This window comes from Phalaenopsis equestris, unplaced genomic scaffold, assembly GCF_001263595.1.
Source record: "Phalaenopsis equestris unplaced genomic scaffold, ASM126359v1 Scaffold000135, whole genome shotgun sequence".
Lineage (NCBI taxonomy): Eukaryota > Viridiplantae > Streptophyta > Magnoliopsida > Asparagales > Orchidaceae > Phalaenopsis > Phalaenopsis equestris.
The window spans coordinates 363457-389010 of record NW_018164577.1 but is presented as its reverse complement, the minus strand read 5'-3'; the positions used below and the strand labels follow the sequence as shown (position 1 = coordinate 389010).

The window sequence follows — 25554 nt, the reverse complement described above, 5'->3', positions numbered from 1 at the left end:
TGAGTGAGAGGGAAAGAGAGGCTTTTCGGAAGTTTTAATATTTTACTTTGTTAATCTTTTTAATATAACATTCTCTACTTTTATATTTATATATATGCTATATTTTTTGGTTATTATATGCCAAATTGCTTGTCAATATAATGAGACTAGCTATAATTAGGTAGAGTCTGTCTATGACTTGCTCTGGCAAGGTGACACAAGCGCAAGTTATGAGCCCATTAATGTGTCAGCTCGGCTATACCTTGTTCCCTTGGCTTTTCTTGATGCTTTCTAATGTAATCCATGTCACCATTATATTACATGTTTACCTTCTGGCTTGCTCATGTATTGTTGCAGGGCTACTTTACACTGCTTCTTTTATCCTTGTCGTTTTCTTTCAAACAAAATTATTCATTGTGCTAAAATTTATATTAGGAAATAATTTATTCTTATTAGAAATTATGAGTATTTGATTTTTTTCTTAACATAATTTCATTTCCTTTCCTACTTGAGATTTATTTTCTTGGATTGGATTTATCCCCTTTCCTATTTTAGGCTTTCACATTTTATGTTTTTTTTTTATCTTCAAATAATTAATATGAATTGATTAATTGTAGATATTATGTGATATATTTTTTCTTTCTAGTTATTTCTTTTTTATTGTCTTTCATATTCCAAATTTCATGTAAGACTTTTTTATACCCCAGTTCATATCAATAAAATTATTATATTTTATTTCGCATTATTCTAAATTTCAACATGATATTAGAGTCTTGAAACAAACCCTAGAGAGTCTCTTGTCGCTGGAAAACTTCATATTCCCTACAGTCGGCAATCTTTGCCTTGCTGCAGACATTTCCTCTTTCTCTTTTCAATTTTGTCGCTGGAATTTTCTCTGCAGCCTTTCCTCCCGCCGGAACTCCCTCCCATTGTCTTTCCCGTCGTAAAAAAATCTCTCCTTGTAGGCCCTAGCCACTGGAAGTCCTTCCTGCAGGAACTAGCCGTCGAAACTTTCCCCCTACAAAGGCTTCGTGAAGCTGTTGAGAAGGCTAAGATTGAACTTTCTTCAACGTCCTAAAGTGACATTAACCTCCCCTGCATAACAGTTGATGCATCAGGAGTGAAGCATTTAAATATTACTTTGACAAGATCTAAATTTGAGTCATTTGTGAATAATTTGATTGAGAGGACTAGAAATTCATACAAGAGCTATTTAAAGGATGCAAGACTAGCTTCTAAAGACGTGGATGAGGTTCTTCTTGTGGGAGGTATGACTATTGTGCCTAAAATTCAAGAAATAGTTTAGATCTTTGTGAAGGTACCGAGCAAGGTGTAAATCCTGATGAAGCTGTTGCATTGGTAGTCGCTATTCAAGTTGGGATTCTCAGAGATGTAAAGGAGTTATTTCTCTTTGATGTGACTCCATTATTTCTTGGAATTGAGACCCTTGGGAAGTATATTTACCAAATTGATTAACAAGAACACTACCATTCATACAAAAAAGGCCAGGTATTCTCCACTACAACTGACAATTAGACTAAGGTAGGTGTTCGGGTCCTCCTCCAAGGCGAGCGTGAGATGGCTTCTGACAACAAACTGTTTGGTGAATTCTAGCTTGTCAGCATTCCTCCAGCACCGCGAGACTTGCCTTAGATTGAGTTCGCCTTCAACATTGACACAAACGACATTAGGATTGTCTCAGCCAAAGATAAGGCCAATAGAAAGGAGCAACATCAACGTTTCTTTTCTGGAACAATTGTGTTAAGGGAGATCAGGAAGTCCTAGAAGAGCACAAAGTTCTTTTCTTGCAGCAGGCTCTCTTCCGGAGGTTTTTCTGCAACAAGCCTCTTTCAAAACTTTTTCCTGCAACAGTCCTTCCTCCGAAGCTTTTTCTTGCAGCAGGTATTCCTCTAGATTTTTTTCCTATGTTAGGTCCTTCATCCAAACTTTTTTCCTGCAGCAAGTCTTCTACCAGGATTCTTCCTGCAGCAAGCTCTCCTTCAGAACCTTTTCCTGCATCGGGCCCTCAGCATCTTTCCTGCAGTAGACCTTGCCTTCAGAGTTTTTTTTCTGCATCAAGCCTTCCTCTAGGCTTTTGCAGACCCTCCACTTGAATTATTCCTGCAATAGGTTCTTCTTCGAAGCTTTTTCCTGTAATATAACCCACCTCTAGAGCTATTCAAATTTTTTTTTCTTTTTTATGCAGGCCATACTCCACAATTTTTCTTGTTGGTTGTCTTCTTCTTCGCAAACTTTCCTGTAGCATTAACTGAAATAGCCTTTCACCCATCTACGAACACTGCAAATACCTCAGACAAATACAACCACAGTTGTCTATTTCCGTGCAAACTTCCCTGCAACATTACTTATCGGAGCCTTCTATTTACCTACAAACACTGTAGGAAATACAAGCAAAGACAACCACATTATCTACTTCTCTACGAACTTCTTTGCAACATTACCTGTAGAAGTCTTACGCTTACATGCTGACACTGCAGAAACTGCTGTTAAAAACAACCACAGTTGTCTACTACCCTGCAAACCACCCTACAACATTACTTGCAGAAGTCTTTTGCTTATCTACAGACACCGCAATACGGGATGAAGACTTCAAGTTATACTTTACAAGATATTTTTAGTCCATTGTTTGATGTTTTCAAATCCAAGTTAAACATGATTATCAATCATGTTTCAACTTGAGGGGGAGTGTTAGAAGATATAATAGGAAATAATCTATTTCTATTAGAAGTTATGAATATTAGATTTATTTCTTAATATAATTTATTTCTAATATATTTATTTTCTGTAGTTATTTTAGATTTATTTTCTTTGATTAGATTTATTTCATTTCCTATTTTAGGATTTCCTATTTTATGTTGTTTTCTTTTATCTCCAAATAATGAATATGAATTGATTAGTTAGAGATATCAAGTGTATATATTTTCTTTCATGTTATTTCTTTTTTATTTTTTATTTTCTATTATGGGATTCCTGGAAGGGTTATTTATACCCCTTTCATATCAATAAAATTATTCCTCTTTATTTGGCATTATTCTGAATTTCAACACAGAATAGACCGATCGACCAAGTTAGAAATGCATTCTTGCAATGCTGGATGGAAGTATACTCTTTCCTCTATGAAAGAAAAGATATAGGAAGTTTAGCATTTCTATTTTATGCTTGTTCTCATGGTTTTCTTGTTTTAATTAATAGGTAAATATGATGAACTTTCCTCTATAGCTCTGAAGTTTTAATGCTAATACTAGCACAAATATTATAAACTATACTAATAAAAATGTAGGTTTTTCCATCCATTTTACATTTTCGACTGAATTTCCTACTAGGTATATTAAACTTTTGGCTTCTCCCTTGCTATTACATTTTCTATGGAACTCTGAACTTGTAAACTATTGCATCATAATCTATATGATTTCCCGCAATTTCAAATGTCTTAAGTTGATATCAAAAGGTGGTTCTTTTTAGTTTGTTCATTTTAAAAACACGAGTAATCATAATTTTATTTAATTGTTATATCCTGCTTTTTCTTTCCCAATAGTTTTCTTAAATTCTTCATTGTTTTGCAGATTGGTCAAGGGACTTATAGCACTGTTTATAAAGCTCGTGATCTTCTAACTGGCAAGATTGTTGCACTTAAAAAAGTGAGATTTATTAATCTGGATCCTGAAAGTGTTCAATTCATGGCAAGAGAAATTTATGTTCTTCGTAGGCTAGATCATCCAAATGTTATTAAGCTTGAAGGTCTAGTGGCTTCAAAAATGTCGAATAGCTTGTGGCTTATATTTCAATATATGGAACATGATCTAGCTGGACTTGCTAGTAGGCCTGGGATTAAATTCAATCTTTCTCAGGTGCCTGATTTAATACCTAATTAATAATTTCTTGATCCAATATACACCATCTAATTATTAGTGTTGTTCGGTGTTTCTTTTTCTTATTGTTCAAGGAGTTTACTTTGGATTTCAGGTTAAGTGCTTTATGCAACAGCTATTCAATGGCCTAAACCATTGCCACAGTAATGGGGTTTTGCATCGAGATATCAAGGGAGCAAACCTTCTAATAAATGATGATGGTATACTTAAAATAGCAGACTTTGGTTTGGCTACATTTTTTAGTGATGAACTAACACACCCTTTAACAAGCCAGGTTGTAACATTGTGGTATCAACCTCCTAAACTTCTGTTGGGCACTCAAAAGGATGGAGTTTCTGTTGATATGTGGAGCAGTGGTTGCATACTTGCGGAGCTACTTTCTGGGAAGCCTATCATGCCGGGAAGAACAGAGGTATTATTGGGGAACAAACACATTACTTTCTTTAATGTTGACAAAGTTTTTAAAGCAAAGAGCATATAAATATTAATGAAGAACGTGTTGTTCAGATGTTGAAAGCTTGTAAAGTACTTGAAGTTTTAAAAAATATTTTGATATTTTAAATTATCTCAAAGCCATGTAACTAGGATGCGATGGCCAAGTTTGGCAATTTAAACCAATTGCGACTTCTCTTAGTCATCACGAAGTGTTACATTATACTCGAGTTATGGATAATAGACATTAGGGCATTGTTTTGATTTCTCCCGCTAATTTATGATTCTCCTGCTAATTTATATGTATCAGCTTGGTAGTTAGTGATCTTATATATACAAAATATATGAAATGCCCACATAGCTTTTAACAGTTTGTACTCACACTCATCAAGGCTTTTGCCTTACTTCCTGTTCTTGTTGCCGTCCTTCGATTCGTGTGATCTTCACTGCATGCTCATCAATTTATAGACTATTATAATTATTTTGCAATTGTTATTCTCTAATTTTATATGTTAATTATTAGGAGCTTTCTCATGATTTAGAAATGTTACACAAACATTGGAATGAAACACTAAATAAATTCTCTTAAATTCTTCTAAATAGCATATTTTGTGTCATTGATTAGTCACATGTATAGTTGATTGCTATGCACAGAATCGACCATCTTAATGGGGACCTTAGTATATGACTTGAAGCTGAAATCATGTGTGATAAATCTTATGTGGCTTAAATTTAATTCATATGAATTTAGTGCTAGATGGTTTTATAGATGGGGTTGTTATTAGTAGAATTCAAGTTGGTTTAAGTCGAGGAATGCAGTGGGCCTATTGTGTGATCAAAAAGTACCGCTTGAAGGAAAGTTTTTTAATATGGTGGTGAGACATGCAATGCTCTATGGCGCAGAATGCATCCTTAGTTAGTTTTTGTTATCTGAACCATACTCCACTTGAAGCTTACTCGATGCAAATTTGATGAAATTTATGGCTTTGTTTCTTAAATGGTTCTCGGTATGACCTGAGAGATTAATTTTTCAGGTTGAACAGCTGCACATGATATTTAAGCTGTGCGGTTCACCTTCGGAAGAATACTGGAGGAAGTCGAGGTTGCCACATGCTACTATCTTTAAACCTCAACATCCTTATAAAAGTAATATCCATCAGGAATTCAGGCATTTTCCATCTCCTGCTGTAGCTCTTTTAGAAAGATTACTTGCAGTAGATCCAGCTGATAGGGGAACATCTTATTCTGCCCTCACGAGCGAAGTAAGTTTTCAATTTCTTTTTAAAAATTTCAGTTAGTGGTATTGTCAGTTTAATTTAAATTCTTAATATTGATTTCTGTTATTCTATGATTGATCATTTCAGCTGTAACTCGAGCCTGATTCATATGGCAATAGATATAACTTTCATTGCAATCTAATTTAAACTAATGAGTAAATGACAAGTATGTTCACAATGAAAATTAATCATTTTATCTTGGGCAATTCATAAAAGAATAAATAAGATCAAATGATAAAATGACAAAGCATCCGTATTAACTAAATTCTATAGCCATATAAGCTACATTTAACATAGCTAAACCTGCAGTGTCTTGCAAAAACAAGGAGTAAAAACTTTTTACTGGATACAAATTTCTCATGCTGCATAAAGAGTAGTGAAATGTCCATTATTATGTTTTGCGGTAAAATAAAATGAAATATCAGTTATTAGGTTGATATGTGAAGCCCGAGCCCTTCAAATATGTCTACAGTAAAGGTGATTGTTGTTCACCTTGAATTGCGTTTAAGTGCTCATTTATAAATTGTTGGTTGTATATTTAAGTTTGATCTTCTCATTTTGTCAATTTGTTTATTTGTGCTAGTAGAAAGTTTTCTTTCATGCCCCTGGAATTAAGCGTAAATGAGCTGAAGATGAATGAGTTGGGGTTTTGCTCATCTGATGAGCTGAAAAATGATGTCCTTTTTTGGCTTATTTGCTTTTGAACCAAACTAGACATAAATTGAGCCACTTCTTGCTCGTATTTGACTCACTTGACAAATTAAAATAATTTTGTTTTAGCTTCACTTGGTGACATGTAGCAAGCCAAACTTGAGCCACTTATTGTGGCATACATGAGTTGTTGGAGAACATTAACTTTTTTTTTGCACTTCTTTCTGGATTGGTGATTATAAATCTAGATTTTGCTCCCCTTTTTATGGCCATATTTTTAGTTATGGTTGTCACTTTCCTCTTGCTGTGCTACGATACAGTGACTATTTTTTTTCCTCTATCATTTCAGTTTTTCACTGTGGAGCCTTTTGCTTGTGATCCTTCAAGCCTACCTAAGTTTCCTCCTAGCAAGGAGCTTGATTCTAAGAAACTTCGAGATGTGGAAGCTGGAAGGTATATGAACTTTTTATTAATCATTCATCTTATTTTTATAGCTTCTCTGTTAGGGCCTGTTGACTGTTTATTTTCACTATTTAACAGTCTTCATAATTTTTTTTCTTCAGGCAAAGAGAAGCAACTAAGAAAGGTAATGGCCTCGAATCAGGAAGAAAATTGTTAAAAAATCCCAACGGAATGCCAATTTTGGATGCCAATGCAGAATTGCAGGTATTTTGCTTATTGTGTTGTACTTAAATTCTTTTTTTTTATATACTGAAAATGGAACATTCAATTTGTTCGTTAATTTGTGTTCTTGTTTGGGATCATTTGTTTTCATGATTGTTGACCATGTTGCCTAGAGTGCCATAAATATTCTGCTTAATAATGTTTATTTTTAATCTAGTTCATAAACTTAAATTTTATATTCACACTATCACATCTTATTTTGGCCCTTCCTAGGTGCATGTGAGAGGTATAGAGACGAACATTCTCATGAGACCCAATTTGTATAAACACCTATCTTGGCTTCAGTGATCGGGATCAATTTAATAAAAGATTGTGATTTTTTGGAGAAGGAAAAATATTATTCTTCTTCAATTTCTTATGAAATGTTTACAAGATAAATAAAGGGGATGACTCCCACATAAGAAAAGATATAAAATCAACCATAACTCCCCATGATAAAAGAAGGAAGTGAGAATTATAACATACGAATAATCTTATATTCTAGATATAGAAAGTACTACAATAGAGGATACTAAAGAATATTTCTAAAGAAGGAAGTGAGAATTATAACATACGAATAATCTTATATTCTAGATATAGAAAGTACTACAATAGAGGATACTAAAGAATATTTCTAAAATTCCGACACCCCCCTCAAGTTGAAGCCTAGATATCTATCACACTCATCTTGCTTGAGTTTAAAACTAAACCCAAATAACTCTTTGGTGAAAATCTCAGCTATTTGTTTATCAATAGGGATAAATGGAATGCAAATAGCTCCACAATCGATCTTATCTTTTATGAAGTCCTGACCAATCTCCACATACTTTGTGCGATCATGTTGCATTGGATTTTTTGCAATGTTGGCGGCAACTTCACTGTCACCGTACAACTTTATTGACATGCTTATCGGAATCCACAACTCTTTAAGAATTTTCTTTAGCCATAGCCTCGACACTACTCTTTGCAACCACATTTTGTCTTTTACTTTGCCATTTAAACAGATTTCCCTAGACAAATATAATATTTAGATATTGGTCTTTTGTCATCAACTGAGCCTATCCAGTTTGCATCAAGGTGCAAGCCCTTGCATGGTGTACTTTTTAGGTATTTGAGAATTCTTTTAACTAATTCATTGTAAATCCCATAGGAACTTACAACAGCCGCAATATCTAGCGGTGTATGTGAAAAGTATATCAACTTTTCCATTAACTTTTGATATTGATTTGTATTAATTGGGTCGACCTCCTCATCTCCTTGTTTCTGATTGGGATCAATTAGAGCAACTGCATGCCTGCAAAAACTCATCCTTGTTTCTTTTAGAAGATCAAGAAGATATTTTCGCTGGGAAACCACAATTCCTTTCTTCAATCTTATAATCTCTTTTTCAAAAAAATACCTTAGAGACTCTAAGTCTTGGTCTAAAAAACTGATGAGAGAGAAGTCCTCAATAGGTTCATTTCATATATGTCATATCTGGTGAGAATTATATTGTGCACATACGCAATCAATATTGCTATCTTCCCATTTTTAGAATGCCTGAAGAACATTATATGATCTCCTTGCCCTTGAGTACATTCCTGACCTTTAACGATTAGTGTAAATTTTTTCAATCAAATAATCTCAATGCCAAGAAAATACCTCAGAGATCCTAAGTCTTTGGTGTAAAAAACTGATGAGAGAGAAGTTTTCAAATGATTCATTTCATATAAGAAAATACCTCAGAGACCCTAAGTTTTTGGGGTAAAAAACTGATGAGAGAGAAGTTTTCAAATGATTCATTTCATATACATCGTCTCAGTAAGAATTATATCGTACACAAACACAATCAATATTGCCAACTTCCCATTCTTGGAATGCTTAAAGAACATTGTATGATCTTGTCGTTGATTATGTCCCTGACCTTTAATAAATAGTGTAAATTTCTTCAATCTAGTAATCTTAATGCCAAGAAAATACCTTAGAGGCCCCTAAGTCTTTGTTCTAAAATACTAATGAGAGAGAAGTCTTCAAACGGTTCATTTCATATACTTCATCACAGTGAGAATTATATCATATACATATGCAATCAATATTGCTATCTTTTCATCCTTGGAATGCTGAAGAACATTGTATGATCTTGACCTTGATTATATCCCTGACCTATTACAATTAGTTTAAATTTCTCAAATCAAACTCTCGATTACCACTTTAACCTGTATAGGGATTTTTTCAGTCTACACACATTTGTGTCAAACTTCTCACTGAATCCCAGAGGTGCATCTATATACACATCTTCCCCTCGAAGTTCCATTTGAGGAATGCATTTTTATATCCAACTGTTGTAGGGGCCAATCAAGTTTAGCTGCAAGTGACAGAAGTAGTCTTACCAAGTTTAGTTTTGCAACTGGAACAAATGTCTCGAGATAAATCAATGCCAATGTTCGAGTAAAATTCTTGGCAACCAGTCTAGCCTTAAATTCAACCCACGAACGAATGGGGTATATAACCTCCCTCCACTGAAACTAGTCTAAGGCTTTCCCCTCCAAACTCAATTCTGCCGCCATGAGTTTTTCCTTCCCATATAACCCATTCACCGTGAAGTATCGCTCTGCCCGATACACCCATCCATGTGTCTTTTCCACAAGAAGATCGGCATCTTTGATTTCCTAACTCTAACATCTCCACCCCAATTTTTTCATTCTCCATTGTTTCCTCCCATGTATCGACGATAAAACTCTTTTCTTCAACCGTAGCCATATCCCCTCCTTGCTTCTCTCCCTTTATCTTCATGCTCCTCCAAATTTTTGGCATAATCCCTTTTCCATATTTCAGTTAAACCAACTCCATCAGATATTTCTAATCTTTCCGAGTTCTGGGAGGAGTTTCATGAAGTTGGATGTTTTCTTCCTCCTGATCCTCACATTCGATCTTTTTTCCTTTTGATTTTGCCAAGGATTCTCCGGTCAACATTTGATTAGGGTTTGCAAATTGAGTTGTCAACAGGTTCTTAGATTGCATCTCAATAAGCCTCTTTAGCTTCTCTCGAATTTCTGTCATGCTCTCGAATCGATCCTCTAGTCGATTCTCCATGAAATAGAACATCTCCTTTGTGGTGACGAATTCTTCTTCTATCTTAGATTTGATTTGACTCATCTCTTCCTCCAATTTCTTTTCCAGATCATCTATTTTCTTTGATGTCATCCCTTTTAGAAAATCTTTCGATCTCAAAAACAAATTTTTATACCCTGAAATCCAGTCGTCTCTCCTCAGTTAGCTTTTATCACAACCGTAGCTCAAATTAATGTTTTCGGATTTGGTCAATCCCGTAATCCCTTTTATTTACCAGATATCTCCAACCACGATTTTATCTCAAGGCTTCGGTCACGACACACTATAATCTCGTCGTCGCTTTCTATAGCAAGCTCTAATGGTAAATGTATCTGCTTCCCAACACTGCCTTTCCAGCTAGCTCTAATCTCGTCTGTATTGCTCCTCACAGCTTACAACCATAAGGAGAAAGATGCAAGTTTCAGGTCTCGATAAGTCACGATCCTTCGCCGCAATCCTTCGCGTCGACTCTTTCACAACTAGGTCAAAACCCCTGTGACATCGTAGTCTCCTTCCCAACAAGTTCGAAGTGCGGCTATATCGCAAAGTTCCGTCATGAAGGAGTTTCAGATCTCAACAAGCGGAGATCCTTTGCATAGAAACTTTGTCTGCATGCTGCAATCCCATGGTAGCCTCCCCGCTTATAATTGTATCGCAGGATTCGATCACAAAGAGATCCCATCGACTCTTCTCAGCTATTTCTCATGCCAACAGTGACTATTTCTAAGGTCATCTGCGGTTCCGTGTTAATCTCCCCCAAAATCGTGCTCTAATACCAATTTGTTACGATTTAACGTAGAAATCGACACAAAGTTTTACAAAAATTAGGGAAAACACAAATGTTATTGCATTACCACCATTATTAACTTTTTAAGAGTGAAATACGCCTTTTCCATCTGTAGGTTTATGACAGCAAAATGCTATAAATGTAAATCTCAAATTTTAGGTGTTGGATAGGTAAATACATAAGAATTGTGTGCTATGTAAAAAAAACGAGGAAAAAGAGAAAAACACAAAAAAAAAATTGTCCCTTTTCGTGCACTCCTAGCAAGAAAAATGTTCCATGATGTTCTTTTTAATAGTCATTAATTAAGTCCACTTGAAATCATCAATTAGCACTTGTTGACTACCTTAAACAACATGGCTTTTAACTGTGGTGTGCCATTTTTACTTGCCATGTTTATATTTGAATGTTTTACTTCACAATTAAAGCAGTCCTCCGTATGGAGGTTATTTATAGAATTCAATGTATTGATTCATATCTTCTCACTTTTATCTTCTATTTTTCCCTCTTTCTGTTTGCTGTATAGCTCTTGAATGAAAATTTTAGAAGCAAAAGTGTTAAGCACAGACCACGGGAAGATGCAAGCATGGTTTTTGTGAACGATCATCTTAAAGGAATCGCAGAGAAAGGTTTTGCCCACCCTGGTGGCAATGTTTTGTCTGCAAGTAAGAACTTCAAAGTGGATTCACAGCCAGCTGTTCCCGAACTTCCCTCATCCAGTTTCAGCAAATTGAAGTCTCATGTTCCGAGGAACCAGAGATCTCACTTTATCAATGGAGGCGGTGCCAGGTTTTCGGGCTTATCAGGTCCGCTGGAAACTACGAAGTTTCATGATCTTAGAGAGGGGCATGATCAATCCTACCATTCTGGTGCTGCTTACCAGTTATTTAATAGGCGTTCGTCTTCTCATAGCAGGGATGAGAGAGGAAGGGAATCAACAGCAGTAAGTCCTGGTTTCTTTTACATTCCTTTAGATATCCTTTTGGTTGGTATGCTCATTTTAGGAAATTGCAGGGTATATTATCATTCTACTCAACTGGCATGCATCTTAAACTTCAAATAAAAGCAAAGGATTTAGGGGCGTTTAGTCATTTACATACATACCACATAATTCTTATACATCACATATCGGGAAATTTATGTACGGGGCATATAATTCTTGTGTATTTACATATTGCACGCCTTTACTTTCATATTTACAGACATAGCACTTTGATGCTTCAAACCTGTGCATGAAAAGTTTTATTTGCCTTTTAAGAAGTGTTAAATAGTGCTTTATTTTTTAGTGTTGAAGATTCGAGTGCTGTGTGTGTAAATATGAAGGTTTAGGTGTGAGATCTATCAATACATCAAAATTTTATGCTATGTATGTGAATGTTCCTTCTTTTAGATACACATTTGGTTGGTCTGCTCATCTTAGGAAATTGCAGGGTATTAATGTCTTTCTGCTCAACTGGCAACATCTTAAACTTCAATTAATAACAAAGTTTTTGGGGGCATTTACATACATATCATACAATTTTTATGAGTTTACACATCTGAACATTTCACACAGGTGTTATGAGTCTAAATATCAAATTTCAGGTGTTAGATATTTAAATACATAAGAATTATGGTATGTATGTAAATTTGCTGAGATTTTAATAGAACAAACCCGGACGTAGGCATGCTGATCTCCACTGCGAAACTGTTTCAACCATCCTTTAATAGAGCTTGTATTTTTAGGCCTGTATTAAGAGGTGGGTTATATAATTTGTACAAATGCGTTTTTAAGCCCGGCTTGGCCCACTAAACAGTAAATTAGGGTCAGTAGGCGTAGCTGCTTGTTGGATGAGTTGAGTGGCTTATATGATCTGAGTCCTGGTGTAGGCCAGCCTGGTTAAGACCTTTGACAAAACCTGACTTAAACCAATCAGAACCTAAGCCAGCCTGGTGAGAAGGTCCGAAGTTATACTACATCTATATTTTAGTTTGGGACGTTTACAAAAATACGTCGCAATTCTTATGTATTTACATATCTGACACCCATACTTCAATTTTCACATTCAAAAGCACTCAAATCTTTAACATCGCATCAGAAATATCACTTTTACTAACATTTTAAAAGTTAAATGCACCTTTTTATGCGTAGGTTTATAACATCTTGATGTTATAAATGTAAATATCAAACTGTAGGTGTTAGATATGTAAATTCATAAGAACTGTGTGGTACTCATGTAAATTTCTCTTTAGTTTTTAAGAGCATCAGTATCCTTTTAAATTGCAAATAAAACCTTTATGTTCTTTAGTGCCAAAATTTGTGTATGGAGCTCTGACATAGTCGTCATCAGGAGCCATTTTTTTATAATGCCATCTAGCATGAATCAGTTGTTTTTATCATAGCCGAAGTTAGGAGTATTTTGGTTATATATATGGTTTCAAAAATTTTAATCGTCTTTAAAATTACTGTTAGCTCTTCTTTGTGCTTTGGGCAATGAGGTACTATGATTAAAACTATAGTATGATTACTTATTTTAAACCCGAATATTTATGCTATAAAATTTTGTTGTTGTCTGCACAATTACGGTAAATGTTTTTAGTTTCTCTATTTCTGAAATAATCAAAAGAACATACCACTCAATTTGTATGTATTTACATATCCAATACCAAAATTTCCATTCTTTACATATGCATAACACAGATACACACGCACACACATATGTATAGAGACATGAGATTTATTTTGTGATGAGTATGATATAAGTTTTAGGAAGACTTGCATACATACCACTCAATTCCTATGTATTTACATACCTAATACCTAAAGTTTTATTTTTTAAATACATGTTACTTCACCTACGCATGAAAATATGTATTTCACTTTTTAAAAGTTAAAAAAAAAAGATGGTATTTTATATATGATGTGAAAGATTTGTGTGGTATAAATGTAAAAACTTAAAATTTAGGTGTTAGATATGTAAATTCAACGGAAATAGGTGGCCTATATGGAAAGCCCTCTTATCTAATTAATTATTTTTTGCACTCATCTCAAAGGAAAATTTAAACTGTAACTTGATTTATATTGTTAACATAATTTTTTGAATGGATGCAGGCCTATGTGCCCAAGAGAAACAGAATAATCTATTCAGGACCATTGATGCCTACCGTTGACAACATGGATGAAATGCTGAAAGAACATGAGAGACAGATAGAACAGGCAGTGCGCAAAGCCTGCATTAAGAGAACAAATAATAAGAAATATGGCGTTAATGGCTCCTCTGAATCCTGCCTCATGAATGGCAGAATTTGAAGATTTCAGATTGGTAAATCTCTTTTCTTCACTAATTTATATCATTTTACTATAAATTAGTTCACAATTCCCATCAAGTAAACCACCCCGAAACTTATTATTATTATTATTATTATTATTTTAAATTTTTGTTTCTCTTATATGGGAGAGAGGTAATGAGATAAATTGCTGGGTTTTTTTTTTTTTGCAATTTGGGTTTTTGTTGGAATGTTATAGAGGACATTATTTAGCTGAAGTATGTGGGAGGTTTGGAAAGATTGGCCTTCCCTGCTACAGGCTAGGAATTGAATCTATTTGTTTAAATGGTAACTTCTGTACATAATATGTAGAGCTCCTTTGCAGTTATTAATGCTTTTGGTTTTATTTTTCGTATTTGTTGTGGAGAGACTTGGGTTAGAGAAGTTGGATTGCTGAGGGCCATCTTAACTGTCGACCGTTCATATGCAATGCGTGGGAGAGCTAACGGGTTGGCAGGGATCGAGTAGGGGTGTAAATGAGTCGAGCTCGAGTGAATTGGGCTAAGTTGGGAGTTGATTAGTGCTCTACTTGTTTGAAAATTATTGTTTTTGTGATCGGCTTTCGTGAACAAATTATTTGTGCTTGTTCCACTCAATTTTTTGACATCACAACAAAAATAGAATCGTCGTTATCTTTTTACAAGTGACTTACACACATTTTTGATACATTAGTTAATGAGTCGTAAGTGTAAATATTAAATTTCAGGTGTTAGATATGTAAATGCATTAGAATTGGTTGGTCTGTATATAAGTTTCCCTAATTTTATTGCATCATATAGAAATGTTTTAATCAACATATTTTTTTCAGCTCAAAATTAATTTGAAGTTTTTTAAAAATATATCTTGAAGGCATATTGATATCATAAACTCGACTTCATTGTAGTCATCTCAGTATAATAATGAAGAAAAGTAAGATTTACATACATACCGCACAATTTATATAACATATATATAACCTAAACTTCAATTTTTACATACATGCCACCTTATGCATGGAACAGGTGTATTTTCAAGTGACATAAAGGATTTGGGTGGTATAAATGTAAAAATTAAAGATTAGGTGTTTGATACGTAAATGCACAGGAATTCGGTGGTGTCTATGTAAATGCCCCGAAGGAAAGAAAGGTGGGAAGTGCGTTCGAAGTCTCATCTACTACCAAACGTTGGACCCACATCTCTATAATTTACATATAAAACAGTACCTATCATATTAATATTCAAGATTATATTAATCGAACTAACACCACTATCTTCTACCAAACACATGGGATTGTTACCTCAAATAGGATTTTATATTCGCAAAAGCAACGCTATCATTTTTTTTTTAATTATCAAATTCATACTATCACAAGTATCATTGACAAATCACGCCACAATTATAAATATACATCCATTAAAGAGTTATATTTATTGATCAAGTTAAATATGTATTTTAAAAGATAGTGTGCATGCGGTGGCTCGATAATTGATTATTTCTTTCTGTTTTGAAATATCTCGTGCTTGAAACTCACCGACAAATTGAAATTAAATCTTACTCGCAACCAAATAACCTCTAAAGCTTTCTCTTCTTGCTAAACCTAATATTTAGAACATCGACTGAGCAATGATGGTCGTTGCATAGACATATAATTGACAAGTTGATATGATGCTTGCAATTGATGGGAGAGTGTTTGTTGGTAGAGGTGAACGAAAAGTTCAAAGTGCTTACTACCATATTTCATACTTATGGTGACGAGTGATATAGGTTTCAATTGTTAGATGTGTAAGTGTATAAGTACTAAATATAAGCATATAAATTTGCTTTTCTAATTTTAGTTAAATTCTCCTATATTAAATGAATATTTACATAAATATCACTAGTTCCTATGTATTTATATTTATAACACTTTAATATTATTCACATCTCATTAACTCAAAAGTCATAACCACCTTTTTTTTTTTTCTTTTAATAAAATAACATGGTAGCCACCAAACCATTAGAGAGTCTTCTTCCTCCCACCACTTCGCTTCCACTACAAGAACAACCTCCTCATCCTATTCTCCATCCACCATCTTCTCCCAAAAAAAAAAAAAAAAAAAAAAAAAAACCCTAGAAACTCAATCTCCTCTTCATTCTTCCTTCTTCCCCCATGAAATCAAAGCTCTCCTACTTGTTCAGAAAAATGACTTGGTCCCGAATCCAAAACAGCCTGCATATAAAGCTCCTTCTCCTCACCCTCCTCCTCCTCTTCCTCTTCTTACTACTCCTCCGTCCCAACCCCTCCTCATCCCAATCGCCAACCCTCACCGCCGCCTCCACCGCCTCATGTTCTACCAAGATCCCCGAAACATTAGCGGAGACGATCATCCACTACGCAACCTCAAACACCACCCCGCAACAGACCCGCGCGGAGATCTCCGTCGCCGCTGGAGTTCTCCAACATCGCTCCCCCTGCAGATTCCTCGTCTTTGGCCTCGGCCTCGACAGCCCTATGTGGGCCGGACTCAACCATGGCGGTCGCACCATCTTCCTCGAAGAAGACGAATCATGGATCGCTAAGGTTCGCGCTCGATTCCCCTCTCTGGAGGCCTACCATGTCCGATACGATACCAGAGTCCGCGACGCCGACGATCTGATGGAGATCGGGAGGAGGCCGGAGTGCTCCTCGTCGGCGGCGGAGAAGAAGGGGTTGAGGGATTCGGCGTGCCGGCTGGCGTTGAAGGGATTGCCAGATGTGTTTTATGAAGGGGATTGGGATCTGATAATGGTGGATGCGCCGACGGGTTGGATTCCGGAGGCGCCGGGGAGGATGGGGGCGATTTATACGGCGGGGATGGCGGCGAGGGGGAGGAATGGGGATGGGGAAACCGATATTTTTGTTCATGATGTGGATCGGAAGGTGGAAGATGAGTTTTCAAAGCAGTTTTTGTGCGAAGGTTATCTCGTGGAGCAGGTGGGAAGGCTTCGCCATTTTCGTCTTCCAAGCTACAGGAAGAAGGAGATGCCTTTTTGCCCTTCTGTTATGTAAGCTTGCTTTGATTGAGCTTATATTAGCAAAAAAAAAAAAAAAAAAAAAAAAAAAAAATTTTATAATATATTTTAGGAAAGAAATTCAAAATTATTTCGTGAAATGAAATTTGATTGGCTTTAAATGTTTGTTTGAGTTTATTTTAAGATAAATATAGTTTTTGTTTTAATTGATTTTTAGTTGTTCCATATATAAATACATTATGCATATAAAAATTGAGCATTATGTAAGTAAATATATTAAAAGATAATAACAAATCTCTCGCTCTCTCTCTCTCTCTCTCTCCTATGACTATAATATATATATATATATATATGTTCGTTCAACCACAAAAGAAATTATCAATTTTCAAATAAATATATGGAAATTAATATTCTAGATCCAATTTCGTTGGTCATTTAAGTTTCGTGATTTTAAAAATTGTTCAAGTCTGTTTATTTACTAATTTGAACGAACATAATCGAGTCTTAATCAAGTTGAGTTCGAGTTATTCATCGAGTGCATTAGTTCATTTACATCCCTACCTCCCATCACCGTACTTGTCCAAATTTAATATATTTTTTTAGCTTTACTGTAAAAGGATTCGTACATGTTAATTATAAAGCTTAACTTAGTATCATTACATTCACTCAACATGTCAACAATAATTAATTGGAAGAAAGATATCAAAATATTTAAATCATTCAAATATAATATTACTTTTATTATTATTATTATTATTTTTTTTTTTGGGCGCGGGTTGTAGTGAATGATTATATGATCATATTAAACTTATTATTATTGATGTAGTTGTGTGAATAATATGATTATATTGATGTCGTGTTATCCAATCCACTACTGACAGATTATACGATTATTAAATAAAAATATGAAATTAGCCAATGTTATTCAATTTCGGGCTTAAATCTGGTGAAAATAGAATTTTGAAGAGCCCGATGTCTAAGCCCGCCTATGGAAATGGGCCCAACTCAATACAACCGGGCAATTGAATAAATGCTTTACCATTAAAAGCCCAAGAAAATGCTATTTTGATACAAGTAAATTTACGTACGGTTTCTTTGACTTCGTAAATAAGTAGAAAGACAAGTTGAATTTGGGAAAGGCTTGATTCAAATTCTTATCTCTTAAAAATTAATTTTGACATGTTTGGTCATATTTTTTAAAATTGAAGATCTACTTTCATACATTTTATAAACTTTATTCAGAATATATTTCTACAATGCCTCTCTTGTTCTTCTTGGGCTTTGATGAAATTAATCTCGAATGTGATAGCACACTATTTGTTTCAAATAAGATGGAGTGATAATCTAATAAGGACGTTCGGTTTACTATTGATAATAGGGGTGAAAATGAGCCGAGCATGAGCAAGCTTGGAGCTTGTTTGTGTTCTGCTGGTTGGAATTTTTTTTTTTTCCCTCGAAATGAGTTCGTGTTCAAAATAGCTCATAAATAGCCAAGTTTGCATTCAGCTAAACTCAAGTTCGAATTTAAGTGTTATAGGCATAGAGTATGTCCATATAACTTCTAGTTAAGTATGTTGGCATCATTTTCTTTGAAAATACAAGGCCTTTATGTGTGTTAGAATTATCACTTGATCATGGGTTTAATCTTTTCTCAATCTCTTTTCAAATAAATAATGAAAATTCTCAAGATTCTCGTGCATACCACTCAATTCCTATATATTTACATATTTAACCTTTAAACTTCAATTTTTATACTATGTCAACTTGTTTTTATAAGATTGTTGGATCCCAAATTATCTTTTGTGAACACGGTTCGAGAGTTAGAGCCCAGTGTTAGAGCCCGGTGAAAGAGAAAAAAAAAGAGAGTAGAACGGGGCAAGAATTTACTGTCGAGAGAATCGGGGGAGAGAGTCCCCTTTATTCATATTTTTGTCGCTTATTTATATGATTGTATTTTGTACAATTACAGAAATGAGGGAACAATTATTGAAATCATTCTTAATATGATTAATGCTCTAATTAATTATATAGATTTTATATCATATTTGTATTACAATTCAAATTTTAATATAGTGGTAATCAACAGACCGACTTGTCTGAGTTCGGCTGATTGAGGTGACTGGTCGAGTGGCGATTGTGCTTTCCGAAGTGCGTATCAGTTGGTCAAGGGGCTACGGGTCAGTTGACCAACTGCGATTAGGTGAGTCGTGATTCACTTGTCGTTCAACTCGTCCTATAGGAAATGTCTCGTATGCCTACTGGGTTTGTCGCCTCGGCCGGATCTCCCCATTCTCGCAAGATCTTAGGTGGATCTTGTCGCTGCCTATATCAGGTATCCAATGAGACTCGTTGCCAAGATAATTTGCACCTCATTCTCAGCTGATATCGCCTCTACTGAGCGGGGAACCATCTATAGAGCTTTGACTTATCCCGAGCTCAAAGACACATTTTCTCATTGTTGGCATTGAATCATCGGTTAACTACTTATCTCGAAAGGAAGCATTTTTATCTTAGTCATTCTTTCTCTATGAGATTCGTGTTGGTATTTCTGGTGTGTACAATGATAAAGTATGTTTCTCTTTTTTAAATTATTCTACTATAAATGTGTGATTACAAAGATACGTCATTATCTCAAAATTGGAAAGGATGGGTTACAACGTACATCAAGTGCAGCTCTTGTTCGTGTACAATGTATAAAATAGTTCAAGAGTCTGAAGAAATTTGTCATATTGTGAGTATGGCGGTTGAAGTATTCATCATTGGAAGTTGTCTTTTGATTTTCAATACGACATTATCTGTTATTCCAAATGTAGAAAACTTTGTAATTTTGAATTCATGATATTTTGTTACTTTGTATTCATAACATTTTGTAACTCTATATTCAGGATATTTTGTTGCACCATATTCAGGGATACGTCATTACACAACAGGGTTCGCTGACGATGGTGAGTATGGAGCGACCAATAGTGGTCGGCGAGAGTTGGTAATTCTCGTCGAGCCTTCGGTCCAGAACAACATTGTAATTCAACTTTTTTCTCCTCCCCACAAAAGAAGAGGTCTATTTATAGCTTCATGGGAGAGAAATCTTGGTCAGTCAGTCAATAACTCTCATAATCACGTGATCAAATAACCACATTATTCCTTTAGATCATATGAGGGTTTTGAGGGTCTTAATGACCTCATAGTTAGGAGAGCTTAACCTCACTGATTCCTTTAGTTGCGACCTTTATTTAACTATAATTATGTCAAATTTGAAGTTCTTTTGTTTATTTAATTAATGATCTGAAGCCTTCAAAAGTGTTTTAATGGCTTGATATGAACTTTATTGAATTCAAATTGAATCAATTTCAATATTATTATGTTCATCTTTTCAACACGATCAATTTAAACATAAGCTTGTAATAATTGAAGCTTTTGATGATATTTAATTTAAATCTGACCAATTTTTCTAAGAGAATTTTTTAGTGAAATTAGAAAATTCCGTCGTTACATATCACATATATTTTATTTTTAATAGTTAAAAGGATGATATTTTTAGTGTGATACGAAAGAAATTATAAAAAGGTCAGATTTAATTGCGTGATCGGTAAATACAGAGTTATTGGGTGGTATGTCTTATAATGCCCCCTTAAAAAGAAATTATAAAAACCCTAAAAAGCAGGCAAGGTTTGATGGAGGAGCCATAATAAACGACAGCAAAACCACCCCGCTCTTCAGTATTGACACGTGGCATAGCCTGAAGGAGCTGAAGCCCCTCTATATCTTCTTCTACCTCATCCCTATCTCGCGTCTTCTCTTCCCTTCTTCCCACTCCCTTCAATGTCGCCGCCTTCCCTCTTTCAGTCGGAATCCAGTGGAAGAAACTGGAGAGAGAAAGAAGAATCCGATATGGGAGACGGCGAGCACACGATTTTGGAGAGGGAGGTAGCAGATATAATCATCCATCTTCTTCACCGGCAAGATTCCGTTTCCGTTCCTCCGATTGATCGCCGGAGTTCTCAAGAAATCGGGTTGGGTTTTGGATTCCCGAGGTGGAATGGGAAGAGGAAGCGTTCGGTTCATGGCTCTGCTATTGCTCCTGTTTCTAATGCCGGAGACGCTGTTTCAGGTTTTAGCTCTGATGCTCTGATTTCCTTTCCTTCCTGCAAGGAGAACGATGAAGATCCAGTTTCGCAGCTGAAAGCTAGGGTTAGTAGTTTCTGCATCTCTTTGTTTATCTTTCTCTGGGCTGTTCCGTGGAGTATTTAAAATCAGGGTTAAAGAGTAAACAGTCGTGATTGTGAGGATGAAGGAGACGGATTAAAGGGGTTTTTTGTTTCTTTCTTTTCTTGGATCATTTATAGCTTTCTTACAGTACTATGTAATAAAACTAATATTTATTCTGTAATTTCTATAAATAGCAGATAGAATCGCGTGAATCCGGCCCTAATTTGATGAAGGGTGGTTTCAAATCAGAGTTTTCTGAGGTAAATGTTGTTCCGTCTATGTTTTTTATCAGTTCCGATCTCTCGTGTATTTTGTAATCTTCATTTATTTTTTTCTGCTATGACTAGTATGAAGAGAGAGGGCTTCGTTTCTGTCCGGAGCCGAGAAGCATCAGCGGGGGAAGGGAGTTTGTGGTTCCGGATTTGAACATGAGCGCCGAAGACGTGGAGGCGGCGGCGGACGACATGCGGCGGAGGCAGGAGGAGGTTTACGTGACGGCTTGCCGGCGAATGGCTGCTGCGGATGCGAGGAGGAGGAGGAAGGAGCTGCAGAGAATGAAGAACTCTATTGCAGCTGATGCTCCGCTCTGCTCACGGGTTAGATGAATCAAGCTGGTTTGACCCTTTGCGAGAACAGAAAAAAAAAATAAACAAGAAAAAAAAAAAGAAAACAAAAGTATAACAATATTTTAATCTTTTTGAATTTGTGATACGATATTGGTTATGTATTTCTTCAAAAAAAATTTATTTATTTTTACGGCTTTTATTATATCGCAGGTTTTATCTTATCTTCATTCTTAGCATTTTGTATAATTCTTTATATGTATCTATGATTATGAAGAAGCTCTGCTTGAGAGAGATTTAACTCATTCCAAATTAATTATATTATAAATTATTTTTAAATAATATATTTGTGTTCTGTGTTTTACTCTCAAAATTAATCTATTTAATATATATATATATGCTCCGCCGCCTATTGAATGACATCCTTGGTGTAACACCCCTAGGTCCCGAGTTGAATCTCGGCACATTTGGCTTAAAGAGCTGATACTCCAATTGCTAGACAAATTAAGAGTGGTTGGAGGTCTTATAGTCTCTTGTCATTCATTCTAAACAATTTAAATAATTTTTTTTATTTTGAGCTAAAACAAGCACCACTCTAACAAATAAAAGGTTGGGTCTTAAAAAAATCTGTGTTTGATTTGCTAACTTAACGAGCAATTTGAGTATGAGCTGCTCGATAAATCGAACACGAACCATTCAGGAGCCGGAGTTTTAAAGCCCTACTATATACTATGTTTTAATTTTTTTCTATTTTGATATTGAGTGTCATTCATTGCTTCAAAATTTTTATTTTATTATATTTTTTTATGATAAATATTACTACTATAAGTCTAGAATCAAGCTCCAAGATGATTTAAAAAAAAATCTCCTAAATCATTTTAAATAAAAAAATAAAATAAAAGCTCAAATAGAAATAAAAATATTACCAGAATCTTTATTATAGTTAAAAATTCAGATTGAATTATTAAGTCTAAAATATAATTAAATAATCCTTTTAAATAGAAATTTTGAATATTATAAAATAAAAGTTAACAATCTAAGTAGAATTGAGCTTTTAGATGTAAAAACTTCCGCTTCTTAACCTGGTCTGCAGTCGATATAGCAGGCTAGTTATTTTAAGTTTATTAAATTATTAATAAATTTAGATATGAAAATTAATGGCAAATAAATTTAATATCTTGATTTTACTTTAATTTTATTCTAAAGTAAATTATAAGGCAAAACATTACGCCACCTGTCACAATTTCTGATCCTATCCAAATACGTAAATGCATAAGAATTAGATCCTATCTCTATAAATGTCCGTATAAGTAAATGTGAAGGCATATGATATATGTTTCTATAATCATTATACACGCACATATATGTAACTCAATTTTTAATGCATCATACATGAAAAAATATATTCTATATTTTATTTTTTTAAATTATAATAATAATATTTTTAATGTGATGTAAAAAAATTAGGCCATATAAATATAAAAAATATGATTTAAGTATTAAATACGTAAATACATAGAAAATGAGTGGTATGAATATGAATGCTTAAAAAATATTCTTTTAATATAAATATTTTTATGATTATTTACACATACACCATCCAATTCCTATGTATTTATATATAAAATACAGAGGAAATGACTGCTATGAATGTAAAAGAATTACTTAAAAATAATTCAAGTAACATCAAGTTAAATTACATTTAAATCTTAAGCGTAAGCTTTATAAAACATTTAAGATACAAATTAAACAAGTTCAGTCGACTATTGTCTTCTTTAAACTAATTTTTTATGTCTTTCAAGCCCAATAAATATGGTCCGAGTTTTATAAATTTTTTTTTTTAAATTGTTTATTATTTTTTATTCAACTTAAGTTTTAAAAAATCCCAATTAATTATACCTTTAATAATAATAACGATTTAAATATATGATACAGCTGTTTAAAAGAAACGAATTTATAAATTTTAATAAATAAAAAATTAAATATACATATTAATTAATTATTTAATAATTTTATCATGCACATACCTTTAATAAAATACATAAACAAATAAATTAATATATATAACAAATTGATAAAAGAATTGGTTTGCAATTCGCATCACATGGTATAGTACACAACACAGGATACGGCCATATTGCACAAAAGACCCACATTATTTTGCAATAACACAAGTATCCATAACATAAGAAAATACAAGAAATTTATTAAAAAGGGGGGCAACTCCTATGTATTTACACATCTAACACCAGAACTTTATGTTTTACATTTTTATCACTTAACTCTTACATGTCACATCAAAAATATCACTATTTTAACTTTTAAAAAGTGAGATACACCTTTTTATACATAGCAAAGGTGGCATATATGTTAAATTGAAATTCAGGTGTTTGATATGTAAATAAATAGGAATTGATTGATGAGTACTGTAAATCTTCCATAAAAATAATGACAGCTCCAAAATTTATCATGTTGTATACACAAATGAAAAGCATAGGGAATTTTTGGCTGAAATCCTCATAAGGGTCCAAAGTTTGTAGCTCAAAAGCCGGCAATACCGAAGAGGTTTGGCAAGGACATGTAGCGCACCGGTGAAGCTCTCTTATTAGTGAGAGAGTCTCATTCCAAAATGCTACGAGAAAACTTCATGCTAGTCCAAATTCAATGAGCAAGAAGTTCCCTATTTCGGACTCAAACACAGTCCAAGGGTATGATTGAAACAATTGGCCCGAGTGAATCATTGTTTTCATCACTTTCATTTATTTTTCCATCGGCCATAACATCCACCATCCCTCATGCTTCGAGAAGTTCACTAACAAATCAATTTGAGGGTAAAGTTCTGATTAAATATGATGAATTCTTACTCTAAATCTCACCTCAAATGGTTATAGAGGGAATGTTGCATGATTGTAAGATAGTTTTCATAATAAATGATTTTGGAATACATCGGAAATTATAAGCTCCAATGGTTAAAGCTATGAAGAAGATTAGATTCGCAGAAGAGAGCCAGAAACAGAGTTCGAAGAAAGATGAAGCAGAAAATCCTTTATTATTTTCTCACACCATACATTATAACAGCCCTTTCTTATTTATAAGAATAGAGCATGGCACACTTGTAAATACAACCAAGGGTGGGTAATTAAGACAATTTGCTATAGAACCTAAACTAATATCAATACATCTTATGTAAGAGAAATGCCTAGGTCCCGAATGAGAGAGCCGCAGCTTTTGGAATAGGCGAAGTTGGAGCAATACAGAAGGCATAAAAACTTTAATCAGAGAAGATGAACCTTGACTTGGTTCAGGGAGCAAGCCGCATGAGGTAACATCCTTTTACTAATAATTTATGTTGCTTGCATAAATAAGAAATACTTAAAATCCTATATGTTTAGTGATGTAATTGTTGTGAGATATGTACTTCCTGGCATAGAAATGAGACGAAAAAGAACACAAGCAAACACAGATCGTTTACGTGGTTCGATCCAACTGGATCTACGTCCACGGAAGGGAATCAATCAAATATTTCACTAAGACAAAAGAAATGGAGAATACATAGCTTATACATAGAGATGAGCCCTCATCTTCCTTCGATGGCCTCCCTCTCAAGCGACACCTTGATACAAGGCCTCAAGATGCTCTCCTCCTCTCTAACTCTATAGCTATTCTCTCCTCCTTTGTGGTAGCTTAAGATATCTTCTCCCTTTCCTCTCCTAAGCCTCACACCCTTAAGATCTCTTCCCTT

At 34.5% G+C, this 25554-nt stretch overlaps 3 protein-coding genes across 4 annotated transcripts in view; all 3 read left to right on the top strand.

The window, feature by feature from the left end:
- Positions 1-14533, top strand: part of LOC110021561 (probable serine/threonine-protein kinase At1g54610) — a 21735-nt gene extending 7202 nt beyond the window's left edge. Inside the window, exons 2-8 of the mRNA XM_020720098.1 lie at positions 3564-3848; positions 3964-4281; positions 5336-5563; positions 6579-6682; positions 6793-6895; positions 11293-11709; positions 13858-14533. Of these exons, the coding sequence (XP_020575757.1) occupies positions 3564-3848; positions 3964-4281; positions 5336-5563; positions 6579-6682; positions 6793-6895; positions 11293-11709; positions 13858-14055 (1653 nt within the window). The 3' untranslated portion in view covers positions 14056-14533. The remainder of the gene's footprint in view (positions 1-3563; positions 3849-3963; positions 4282-5335; positions 5564-6578; positions 6683-6792; positions 6896-11292; positions 11710-13857) is intronic.
- A 1508-nt stretch (positions 14534-16041) lies between these two features.
- LOC110021579 (glucuronoxylan 4-O-methyltransferase 1-like) lies at positions 16042-17105 on the top strand. Its single transcript, XM_020720128.1, has one exon. It carries the CDS (start codon positions 16202-16204, stop codon positions 17078-17080), a length of 879 nt encoding a protein of 292 aa, XP_020575787.1. The 5' UTR covers positions 16042-16201; the 3' UTR covers positions 17081-17105.
- Positions 17106-20706: 3601 nt separating this feature from the next.
- LOC110021584 lies at positions 20707-21914 on the top strand. Of its 2 annotated transcripts, none has more exons than XM_020720139.1 (3): positions 20707-21231; positions 21447-21509; positions 21597-21914. In XM_020720139.1, the coding sequence occupies exons 1-3, from the start codon at positions 20863-20865 to the stop codon at positions 21852-21854; spliced, it is 690 nt and encodes a 229-aa protein (XP_020575798.1). In that variant the 5' UTR covers positions 20707-20862; the 3' UTR covers positions 21855-21914. The 2 variants fall into 2 exon arrangements, with proteins under 2 accessions (XP_020575798.1, XP_020575797.1); XM_020720138.1 differs by having other exon boundaries at positions 20711-21231; positions 21444-21509.
- Positions 21915-25554: the final 3640 nt, after the last annotated feature.